Source organism: Nuphar pumila, chromosome 1 (genome assembly GCF_984573655.1).
Source record: "Nuphar pumila chromosome 1, dmNupPumi1.hap1.1, whole genome shotgun sequence".
NCBI classification, from domain to species: Eukaryota; Viridiplantae; Streptophyta; class Magnoliopsida; order Nymphaeales; family Nymphaeaceae; genus Nuphar; species Nuphar pumila.
This window is the reverse complement of record NC_143249.1, coordinates 25,375,304-25,388,305: the sequence shown is the minus strand read 5'-3', so window position 1 is coordinate 25,388,305 and position 13,002 is coordinate 25,375,304. Positions and strand designations below refer to the sequence as shown.

At 39.6% G+C, this 13,002-nt stretch overlaps 1 protein-coding gene across 1 annotated transcript; it reads left to right on the top strand.

Moving 5' to 3' along the window:
* The first annotated feature begins 294 nt into the window (after positions 1-294).
* LOC149848419 (SUN domain-containing protein 3-like) lies at positions 295-12,240 on the top strand. Its single transcript, XM_090011470.1, has 3 exons — positions 295-1,634; positions 1,736-1,786; positions 11,921-12,240. Exons 1-3 carry the CDS (start codon positions 372-374, stop codon positions 11,966-11,968), a joined length of 1,362 nt encoding a protein of 453 aa, XP_089867596.1. The 5' UTR covers positions 295-371; the 3' UTR covers positions 11,969-12,240.
* Positions 12,241-13,002: the final 762 nt, after the last annotated feature.

Here is a 13,002-nt window from a genome sequence, read left to right as displayed (position 1 = left end):
TTTCTTCTGACTTCGTGGATGGGCCGCGGTGATGGATACAGACGTAAGATTGTAATCACCTATTCTTGAATTAGTTATGCGGTGTTTATCCATCATGTTTTTTTGTAACTTGAGTTGATTTATTTGTCCATGAGTTTTTTTTCCAATTTTGTTCTTCGATATCTTGAATGGGTTTTGTAATTTCACTTCAGCTTCAAACGATTTTTTTCCACCATCTTGTTGTGAGCAATCATCACGGTGTTTTGCTCATCTTCTTTTGTGGGTATTTGTTGCTTTGTGTTGATTTAGGAGATGACTTTGCATCTAAGCAGAATGGTTCCTTCTATTCACAAGTTCTTAATTCAATCAGAGGATATAGATTGCTGTCATCTATGGCCACCGATGCCTTTGATGATGAAGATGCAAAGACTGAGAATTCAATTGGACACAGACTAAAATCAGTGGTGGCAGATTCCTCCTATGCTGAATGGACACTTTCTTCTAATTACGGAAGGATTCGACCAGGAGAAATGGGTGACGAAACACAAGATCTGATGCACTCTGTGGAAGTTCAACCTGAAAATGTTAGACATTTCTCACAGGATTTAAGTTATGGACCTGCGCATGTAAACGAGAATGCTCAAAAGCGCGATAGGTTGTTCCGTGTTGCAGCACCTGATCTTGATGAATTCAGAAGTAATGCTATGAGTTCCAAGGGCAGATCTGAGAAGGATCAGCTTGGGAGCATCATCCACAAGCTGGATCCTGGTGGGAAGGAATACAATTATGCTGCTGCATCAAAGGGAGCTAAGGTCTTGGATTATAACAAAGAAGCAAAGGGTGCCTCGAATATTTTGAACAAGGACAAGGATAAATACCTTCGGAACCCATGTTCTGCAGAACATAAGTTTGTTGTTATAGAACTCTCAGAGGAAACTTTGGTTGACGCAATAGAAATTGCAAATTTTGAACATTACTCTTCAAATTTGAAGGATTTTGAGCTATTCAGCAGTTTGGTCTTTCCCACAGAGAACTGGACCTACTTTGGTGAGTTCCATGCTGGAAATGTAAAGCATACACAAAGATTCGCTCTTCAAGAGCCAAAGTGGGTTCGGTACTTAAGGTTAAATTTTCTTACCCATTATGGGTTAGAATTTTACTGCACACTGAGTGTTGTGGAAGTGTTTGGGGTGGACGCTATCGAGAAGATGCTGGAGGATTTGATTCCTATTCAAGGTAATGGACCAAGATTGGAGGAGCAACCAGTCAATGTGGCATCTGGAGAAGGGAATGTCAGATTGGATGGTAGGGAGGAGCTTGATAATGTAGACAGGTTAGATTACTCTTCTAACCCGTTGAGTTCATCTCAAGGAGTATATGATTATGAATCTAAAAGCAATATAGGTGAATCACAAACTGAATTAAGACCAAAGCATGTTGGAAGGATGCCTGGAGATGCTGTCCTTAAGATACTGATGCAGAAAGTCAGATCCTTGGATTTGAATTTCTCTGTTTTAGAGAGATACATTGAAGAGTTAAATTTGAGATATGGAAATATTTTCAAGGATTTTGACGAGGAGTTATCTGATAAAGCCTCGCTTGTGCAGCATATCAGATCAGTAATAAGGGATCTTGAAGAAAGCAATGAGGCCATTGTAAGTGCAACTCTCAATCTCTCAATATTTGAGAAAATGTGTGGAATTTGAACTGCAATTGTCTTTAGTAATTTCTCTTAAAATTTCATTTGATTCACCAGGCTAGAGATATTGATGAGCTTAAGGCTTGGAAATCTTCTGTTGGTTCTCAGGTGAATAAATTGGTTGTAGATAATGAACTCCTCAGGTTTGAATCCTAGTTCTGACTTATTTTTTACTTTTATTCCAGTTTATGTATGCAAAATCAGTTGTGAACTTATTTCACTTTCTATTAGATGCCTTTGCATGGGTTTGCACGATTATACTAGAAATTTCAATGTCTATGTCCTCTACTGGAGGCTCAATATCCTACCTTGGGCTGACAAAGACCCAATACCAGATAATTCCTAGCTTTTGCATGCAGATATCATTCCTGCTGTAAACATTTTATTCCTTTTGTGTGGTTATATGAAATGCCTAGAGTGGCCAGAATAATGCTCAGGTTGGTCTGACTGTGTCAGAAAAAAATATATTTCTGCTTCCTATTTGTGTTTCTGCACTTTAGTTGCATGGGGTGTTTATTGAGATGTGATCAGATCTGGGTCATGGGTATCGGGTCTTCTTAGTATTGGGTCTATTATATTTCTTATGTACATGTTGTAATGAAACACTAGGCAAAGAACAATGTCAAAAATGACTATAAGAGATGCACAAGCATACAAGCAAGAGGCCACTAATGGCCAAAATACAATAGGCCACAAAGTGGCAAGTGACAAACACACAGTATGAGAGAGAGAACTTAAAAATATAAATGAACTTCTTATTGAAAAAGCTCTCAAAAGCCTTACATTGTAGTGGGGCAAGACCCCCTATATATACAACAAGAGCAAGCAAAAAGGGGCTCCCATAGAGTCGTTGGGAGCCCCTCCAACGGTCACATTTGTGACCATTGGAGAGGGTCCCCAACAACTCTATGTCGGCCCATTTCAACACAAAGTGCAAAAAAGAAATAAAAATATAAAAAACAAAAAATAATAAAAATACAAAAGGGAAGTCCCCAATGGACATGCATATTTACAAGGTAAAAGATGAATTTGCCCCTAGTGGACATTACAAAAGACATATATATATATATATATATATATATATATATATATATATATTTTGATGCAGCCTTCAGAGGGTTGCGATAATGGCAGTGAAGACACGGCCTCTTGATGCGATCTTCGACCCTCGCGTGGCCTTGATGGAGGTTGGGGAGGCACGACTGTGTACAATCGTGTGCTGAACAGGCTAAAACAATAAAGCTCACCTAGACGGTGATGCTTGAATTTATTTATATCAATGCCAAATGTCAATGAAGAGATTGTTGATAAAAAAATGAAGGAAAAGGCAAACAACGAACAATAATGGGAAAAAGGAGAAAAGAATGACAGGAAAACCAAAAGGAAGGCTGCTGAAAACATGTTGTAGTTATTATTCAAAAACTGCCCTCACGCAACCCTAAGCAGTGCTTTTAAAGATGGCCACTGGATCCGGGTCTCGGGTCCGAACCGGACCCGAGGAGGCTTCAATTCGGGATTGGATCGGTGTTGAGCTGGGTCTTCCCTTTGCTGGAGTAGGTGCGCGTTATCTTCCTGCATCGAGTCAACTCACCTGCGGTCGGATCCTGCTGCTGGATCCGATCGTCCATTCCAAATGGTGGGTCGGGTTCCCTGGCCGTGCCAGGGTCACATGGTAGTGGTACCGCCTGCTCTGCATCAAATCGGCTCCGACGACTCATGACCTGCTGGCGGGCAATTTCCTCGATCTGCACCCGTAGAGAAAGACGATGGAACTCGACAATGTACTCCGCCACAGTCCGAGTGCCTTGACGCAGGGTTAGATACTCCTTGTAGGCTCTCTCGGCGTGATCTGAAGGCACGAATTTTGACTGCATCTCCTCCCACGACTGTACACGCTCTAGTCCCTACCGCTCCCTCGATCGCTGCAACTCCACCCACCATGTCTGTGCTAATCCTCTCAACCGAGTAGACGCTAGAGAGACACGACGGTGCTCAGCTACGGTGTGGTAGTCAAAGAAAAACTGCACGGCATAAGACCAGTCTAAGAACTGCGCCACGTCGAACCGCCCCGCAAACTCCGAAAGGTCCAGCTTCACCCCATAAGTGAAGGGATGCTCAAATGCTCTCTGCTGACGAGCCTCCACCATTCCTGCAGGATACTCGTTCCAGAAAGCGTCATCGTCCCACACTGCTTCATTGTCCTCTATGCGGTACTTCTCGCCTGGATGTTGGTGCTGACGAACTCCACCGAGGGGTGGTCGACGCTCAGGTTGCGCCGGTCCCTGCTGAAATTATCGCGGACTGGTTTGCTCGTGGGTGGGGGTCGTGTGTGGCTGTCGCTGTTGCACTGGTATGTAAGGGGGTCCTACTAAAGGTGGACGGTTGTGTTGGGTCTCTGGCTCTAAGTGGGTAGGAAAGCGGTAGTACAGGTTTGGGTTATGATAATGGTGTAGGGTCAGGCGAGGTACTGGGTTTTGGATCGGGAAGGGGTTATTGGGTTGGTTAGAGTTCGGGTATCGGGTTGGGTTGGTGTAGGATTGAGATGGTTCGCCCGATTGGATATGGATCGGGCCTAATCCTAAACTACTCTTCGGACCTAGATTTGGATAGGTCGGATCGGGGATCGAGTTGTGGGGATAAAAGGTTGGGTTTGAACTCGATCCACGGTCCATATGAATATGGGTCTGGTTTTGACCCAACTCAAGATCAAGTTGGAGTTCCGTCCGGGTCCGATACAAGTTCGGGTCGGTATGGGATCCATTTTGGGGTTCAAAATTCACGGGTTGGGTCGGATTCAGAGCGAACTGTGAACCAAACCTAACTGGGTAGGCTGGGTATGGGGCTGCAAGACCCGGACTCGCTCCTGAGAACCCAAAGGGTGGTCCTCGGTAATCGAGTCCGGACCCGATTAAAATAAGTTTCTGACCGGTCCCTGAGGGGTCAGGTCCGGACCACAGGGGATCGATCCCCTTAGTCTTCGAGTTGCCTGCGATCGCACCCCCGCGCGCGGGCGCTGGGAGGGTTGACAGACCCATCCTTGCACAAGCTGACGTTGGCACACCCACTGACTGATCCAGCGTCACACTCGGGCCGGGTCCAGCCTGCATTCCCAGGTGCGTGGGTCGCTGCCAGGCCTGCGGGTTCACGCCAGTGAGGGGAGGATCTCCAAGAGGCCCTGGGATCGGCTGCACAGTCGCACCAGAGTTCAGGGTGGGTGTACCTTGCTGAAGCGTCTCTCGATAGATAGTCCTGTGCAGACCTTCCCCAAAACCCTCCTGAGATACCGCAAGCTGAGGACTCAGTTGGGCTGGGTCGATCGTTGCAGACGTGACGATACTTACCGCGCCATTGCCCACGGTGGTACCCACTGGTTGGGCTGTCGCTGGGTTCGATCCTGCAGTCGATTCGATGGCAACGAGTCGACAGTCAATCCCATCCATCCTCCTTGTGATCCCAGCCATTTCTCTGTTCATGCGCAGCATATTCTCTTGCATCTTTGTCATCATCTCCATCATGCGCATCATTGGGTCTTCGGTACCAACTTCTTCCCGTTCCTTGCCGCGTGCCGGATCGTCCCTCGCTTCTTGAGCCATGCGGCTGCCGAAGGAGGATGTCTGGGCTCTGATACCAAGTTGATGCAGCCTTCAGAGGGCTGTGATAATGGTAGTGAAGACATGGCTTCTTGATGCGATCTCTGACCCTTGCGTGGCCTTGATGGAGGTTGGGGAGGCACAACTGTGTACAATCGTGTGCTGAACAGGCTAAAACAATAAAGCTCACCCAGACGATGATGCTTGAATTTATTTATATCAATGCCAACTGTCAATGAACAGATTGCTGATAAAAAAAATGAAGGAAAAGGCAAACAATGAACAATAATGGGAAAAAGGAGAAAAGAATGACAGGAAAACCAAAAGGAAGGCTGCTGAAAACAAGCTGTAGTTATTCTTCAAAAACTGCCCTCACGCAACCCTAAGCAGTGCTTTTAAAGATGGCCACTGGATCCGGGTCTCGGGTCCGAACCCGGACCCGAGGAAGCTTCAATTCGGGACTGGATCGGTGTTGAGCCGGGTCTTCCCTTTTCTGGAGTAGGTGCGCGTTATCTTCCTGCATCGAGTCAACTCACCTGGGGTCGGATCCTGCTGCTGGATCCGATCATCCATTCCAAATGGTGGGTCGGGTTCCCTGGCCGTGCCAGGGTCACATGGTAGTGGTACTGCTTGCTTTGCATCATATATATATATATATATATATATATATATATATATATATATATATATATATATATATATATATATATATACTTTAACACCTCCCAACAAACTGATGGTCAGATCACCAAGAGTTTGCTTAGGAGAAAATTGAATCGGGGAGATGGCAAAGCTTTGGTGAAGAAATCTGCTAGCTGATACTCTGAAGTAATATATGGTAGTTGAATGGTGCCCCGTAAAAATTCATCTTGAACATAGTAACAGTCCATCTCGATGTGTTTTGTTCGTTCATAGAAGGTGTGATTGCTAGCAATGTAGATGACACTCTTATTGTCACAACACAACTTTGAAAGAGTAGAGATAATGACTCCCATATCTTTGATCCAACTTTTCAACTAGACAAGTTCAGTGGTAATTGTGGTCATCGCCCTATACTCTTCTTCCGTAGAAGATAAAGAGACTTTCTGTTGTTTCTTACATCTCCAAGAGATTAATGATTCTCCAAAAAAAATGCAATAATCTGTTGTAGAAATACAATCATTGGGGTTACCACCCCAATCAGAGTCACTATAAGCAATTAAATTAGGAAATGAAGAAGAAGATAAGAATGACCCTTTGGTAATGGTTTCCTTCAAATATCTGATAATTCTCATGACGGCAACCATGTGAATGGTAGTAGGAGTATTTTGAAATTTACTTGCACTGTGAACAACATGAGCAATATCTTGCATGGTAATAGACAAGTATGTTAGTGATCCAATCAGTTGACGATAAGAAGTAGGATCTTCTAAAGGAGTTTCATCATTGGCTCTCATTTTAGTGTTGATTACTTCTGCAGTCTCCACTTTCTTTCCGTCAGTTAAGCCAGACTTAACAATGATATCTGATGCAAGCTTCATTTGAGACAGAACATATCTCCGAGGAGAATATGCAACTTCGATTTCTAAAAAATACCTTAGAAATCCAAGGTTAGACATCAAAATTGATTGTAAGAATATTTTTAATAAGCTCATTGCCCTTTTTATCATTCCCAATGATGATCGTGTCATCAACATATAACAATAAAATAGTTATGTGATCACCTGCATGCTTAACAAATAGAGTTGTGTCATTATAATAAGAGGTAAAACCATTATCAAGAACTTTACTAAAGTGATCATACCAAGCTTTTGGAGCTTGTTTAAAACCATAAAGAGCTTTATTTAGTTTAAGAATTTTTTTTTCAATATCAAGACCCGACGGAGGATCCATATAAACTTCTTCACAATGATTCTCATTTTAAAAAGTATTTTTAACATCTAATTGATAAATAGGCCATTGTTTAACAGATGCTAAGGCTATTAAGGTTCTTACACTAGTCATCCTAGCAACTGGGGCAAAAGTTTCTTCATAATCAATTCCATATTCATTTTGTTGAGCACTTCTAACTCAAGTCTCATAGAATCAATCCAATGTGAATGTTGCTTAGCTTCTTTAAAATTGGAGGGCTCATGATAGGAATGAATCATCACGAGACAAGTTCTATAATTTGGAGAAAAAAAAATCATATGACACAATTTTTTGAGGAGGTCTGCTGTTCCTAGAAGATCGCTTAGGTAGGGATTCTTCAATTTGATTTTCTAAAGAAATGTCTTGAGAGTATATATCGAAAGCATTTTAATGTTCATTGCCCTCTCGCCAACTATACACATGTATATCATTGGGATTCTCATTGTGAGAATCATCATTTTGATGTAACAAAACATCATTTTGATGAGAATTGCCATCACAAATAGTATCAATAAAATCTTTAGACTTATTTCTAGGCAATAAGTCAAAGAGGAAAGAATAGTCAATTTCTTCATTAGATTTTTGAGATTCGAATTTATTTTGTTCTTTAAGAAATATCACATTTCTTGAAACATAAAGTTTGTTATTTTTAGTGTCATAACACTTATACCCCTTTTGATTTTCACCATAGCCAATAAAAGCGCATTCAAAAGCTTTTGGTGAAAGTTTATCTTGGCCTTGAAAAAGAAAAAAACATATACAACAAAAAAATCTTAGTATTTTAAAATTTGGAGATATTTTGAATAATTTTTCAAAAGGAGAAACATTTTTTAAGGATGATGAAGGCGTCCGATTTATAAGATAAGTTGCGTAAAGAGCGGCTTCGGCCCAAAAATTCTTTGAAACATTTTTAGAGACAAGAAGAGTTCTTGTTGTTTAAATAAGATGCCTATGTTTTCTTTCGGCAAAACCATTTTGTTGAGAATTTTTAGGACAATATCTTTGATGAATAACGTCATTTTGTTTAAGATAGTTTTGAAATTCATTTGACATGTATCCATCTCCAGAATCGGATCTAAAATGACTATATTGTTTTGAAATTGATTTTGAGTAAGGATATGAAATTCTCTAAAGGTAGAGAAAACATCAGATTTGTTTTTAATAAAATAAACCCATGTGTATCTAGTAAAATCATCAATAAATATAACATAGTATGAATATCCTCTTTTAGACATAACGGGTGTTGGTCCCCATACATCCGAATGCACTAATTCAAATGGTCTTTTAGAAATAAAATTGCTATATTAATAAGGAAGAGAGTGCATCTTTTCAAGGATATAATCATTACATGTAAATTCTTTTTTATTACAATTTTTTTTAAAAAATGGAAAGAGATACAACTTAGAAATACTAGGGTGACCTAGCCTTTTGTGCCAAATAACAATATTTTTAGTTTGAACATAATTACAAAATGATTTGGATGGCAAAGATAAAAAATCTATGTAATATAGGTCTCCTCTTCTATGGCCTTGCCGAATCCGCTTCTCGAACCGGAGATCCTTCACATAGTAATTGGTTGGTGAAAAAGAGACACTACATCCAAAATCAATAATTTAAAAAACGAAAAAGAGATTTAAGTTAAGTTTTGGAATAATCCTAATTTTTGGAACATAAAATTCTTTGCTTTGACTAAAAACTTTTTCAAGATTTTCTATCTTCTCAACATCTAATGATGTTCCATCGACCGTGGAAATGAATGACTTAAAAGAATTAAGACTTGGTTTTGATAAAAAAGATGCATTTGGAGTCATATGAAATGAGGCAACTGAATCAAGGATCCAAGAGGACATACCGCGAGTTGATGATATCACGACACCGAAGGTGGAAGGTGTGGAAGAGTTGATTCTCATGAATTGTTGAAGAGTTTCTGTAAGTTGAGCAATTAAGTCCTTTATGTCTTCATCTCTCTTTGATTCTTCACTTGAATTGTTTGGGCTATCTTCAACGAAAGCTAATCTTCTTTTTAAGCTTAGGACAATCTGGTCTAAGATGACCCGGTTCATTACAATGGTGACAAACAATTTTTCTTCCTCTACCATTGTTATTTTTTAAAAAATGAGGAGGTTTATATGTTCTCATGTTGTTTCCCCGTCTAGATACTACATAGACTTCATCAAAGTCCTTTTTAAGAGCTAAGCGAGTTTCTTCTTGGCATAAGTCGGCAAGCTATGTCACATAGGTATGGATGCGGATGCAGGTGCGGATGCGACAATGCTACACTTTAAAAAAACTTGGGTGCGAGAGTGCGGGGAGGGTATATATATGTATATATGTATATATGTATATAATTTTTAACAGTTTTAAGTTAACACTAATGAAATAAAAACAATTATCATATCATCAATTTATCATGCAATAAATCAAATTAATAATCTACAATTGCTATTTCTCATCAATAAAAAATAACACCACACTGGTGCAGAGGTACATATATATAAATATATGGATGTATGTATACGTGTATGTGTGTGCATTTATGTATTTATATATATAATATAAATAAAATTGAAATTCGTTAGGGTTAACTGAATCTACTTTTGGATAGAAATAGACCTCAGTGTGATTGACTTCACCTGACACAAAAGAAGCCGTGTCCAAGTGTCGCACCCGCATGGGTGCGGGTGTGGTGCCCTGTTAGAAGAGTCTGTGTTACATAACCAGCAAGGATTTCACTAAGAGGAGTAGAGGCCCTATGAAGAAGAGATCCTCTTAGTTGTTCAAATTCGGGATGAAGCCCATGAATAAATTGAAAAAAAATTCTCTCCATTTGGTCTTGCCTCATGGAAATAGTGCTCCCTTCCCATTGTGGTTTGAAAAGAGCAAATTCATCCCATAGAAGATATAGAGTACTATAATAGTCTCTAATACTCATATCTCCTTGCTTGGTTCCTCTTATCTTTTCTTGTAAAAAGAAGTGTCTAGCAAGGTCCTTTTGAGTGTACGTACCTTTCATGGAGAACCATGCTTCGTTTGCTTTTTTGAATTAGGCTAGATGAGCACAAATTTTGAGTTTCGCGTTATTCATGAACCATGCCAATATTTTGGCATGCTTACTTTCCCAATCTTCAATTTTAGATTGGTATTCTTGAATAGCCTTGGCCTTTTCTTCATCACTCAAAGCTTTTTCTTCATTTTTCCCCTTCTTGGTGAGCTTCAATTGTGGTTCCAGAATGGTTCCACATACATATCCTCAAAGTTTCTTACCTTTAAGGTTGTTTTTCATAGCGGCCGCCCACGTTCTATAATTTCTCCCATTTAATTTAAAAAAAAGGTTGATTTTGCCATTGTAAAAGGAGTTGAAAAAATACTAAGGTATGAATCTCAAAACTATTCAAACATAAGAGAGACGAGTCCCAGTAGTGCTTCCAATACCTAGTGGCTCTAATACCATGTAATGAAACACTAGGCAAAGAACAATGTCAAAAATGACTATAAGAGATGCACAAGCATACAAGCAAGAGGCCACTAATAGGCAAAATACAATAGGTCATAAAGTGACAAGTGACAAACACACAATATGAGAAAGCGAACTTAAAAATATAAATGAACTTTTTATTCATAAAGCTCTCAAAAGCCTTACATTGTAGTGGGGACAAGACCCCCTATATATACAACAAGAGGAAGCAAAAAGGGGCTCCCATAGAGTCGTTGGGCGCCCCTCCAACAGTCACAAATGTGGCCGTTGGAGAGGGTCCCCAACGACTCTATGTGGGCCCATTCCAACACAGTACAAAAAAGAAATAAAAATATAAAAACAAAAAATAATAAAAATACAAAAGGGAAGTCCCTAATGGACATGCGTATTTACAAGAGAAAAGATGAATTTGCCCCTAGTGGACATTACAAAAGACATATACATATATATATATATATATATATATATACACACTTTAACATAAGGTGCTTGCCTAGGGGTTCAAGCAAATAGTTCAAAGTGCTTACATCAGTCGCATCTGTTCAAATATAGTTAATGAAAATTCTGTTCCAGACTCAGATTCTTGGGTAGACGCAACATTCGGTTGTATTCCTCGTAGGCCTCACTTGTAAATAGTGTTTGCAACAAAATCAAAACTTTATTTTGGTTTCAATCCAGGTTGAGTCAGGTTGAATCAACCATGATTTCAGTGTTTACTTGGCGAGTCTTGAATCATCATTTTCGTTTATGATCACAATATGAGTCTTCTGACTGAAATATAATGTATTTTATGTGCCATTCAAGTATTGACAATAATATTTGTACCAGTTTGCATCTCTTTTTTAGTTTTTTCACTATTATTAGTTTTTTGTTGGTAGTATTTTTATAACATGTTTGATATGTGAATGAGGTCTTTGGCTCATGCTATTGAGAATAAATCATGAAACTGTCCTTAAGTCTCATTTGATAAAATTCCCCATACACGACTGGTGGGTAATGAATTTATGCTGATTGAATCTTCCTATTGATTCTTGGTGATGAATTTTCTAGTTGTGCAATCTGGATGCTTGTTCAAGATTGGATCTGTCTATATGTTTGTTAGTTTATGAGATCCACTTTCTGTGATCATAAATAACAGGAGATCCTCCCAGGATGCACTCATTTATGATTGTAGATGCTGTGACCGGAAAAGGAGTTGATTTTGCTTGTTGATTCTCTTGTTATGTCATACGGAATTATCTGTAGCGTATTTTCTTTCCAATCCTTACTCTGCTTGTCTTCTTGCAGGTTAGAGATAGAGAAACGGCAAACCGATCTTGCCAACATGGAGAATAAAGGTTTTATCATTCTGCTCTTTAGCTTCATATGGGGGATCCTAGCTATCCTCAAGGTATTTGTGGATCTTCTGGCGAGTTTTTGTAGGACACATAAGTCTGTCAGCTGCATCAGGTTGAGTACGCCCTGGATTTTGATTTTGTTATCTTGCTTTGTGATCTCCATCATTGTGATATAATCTTTATGTAGAAACATGCTTTTGCTCTCGAGCAGTCGGCTTTGTACAGAGTCATCTGAGCATGCTTAGTTTTGCAGTAAATGAATGCTTCTTTTCATTTTCTCATGCTTGATTATGGTTAATTTGGCACGTTTTGTTCTTGACGCTGAAATTCCATTGGAATCTAGAACTCATTTTTCATAAATATGGACAGGTGTAGGTTTCCTAGGTTGGAATGCCCTTTCTTTTTTTGGCAAATATTTTGGGTTAGAAAGAAATTCTCGTTTCTGCGGAAATGGAATTCCAATTCTATAAACCAAACCTGCTGCAAGTCTCTAATTGCCCTGATAAAGATGGGAAATCGAGCAAACAATCGAACACTCATTATAGGATTTAGGTCTACTACTCTTGCCCACAATCAAGCTATTAGTTAGCCGTAGGGCTGGTAAACGAACCGAGCAGCTTGTGACTCAGCTTGGAGCTATTAGTTAGCCGTAGGGATGGTAAACGAACCGAGCAGGTCATGACTCGGCTCGGTTTGGATCGTCACAAACTCATTCATGATCGGTTAGTGTAGCTGGTGAGCCGAGCCACGAGCAGATTGTTTAGCTTAATTGAGTTTAGCCTTAACATAGGGTGTGGGGAGAGCTTGTATAGATAACAAAATATATTATATATATATATGAACTATTAAGTGTAGGAAAACTAAAATATATTTACCAACCAAATATGTTTGCCATTATGAATCGAGATTTTCATAGTTTTTTTTGTAAATCTAACCATGCAGATGCATTTGGCGTTGTCCATTTGCTAAGAATCTACTATTGGATCATCGTAATTGGATCAAGAAATACAGTTTTCCATGCTGAATATTTTC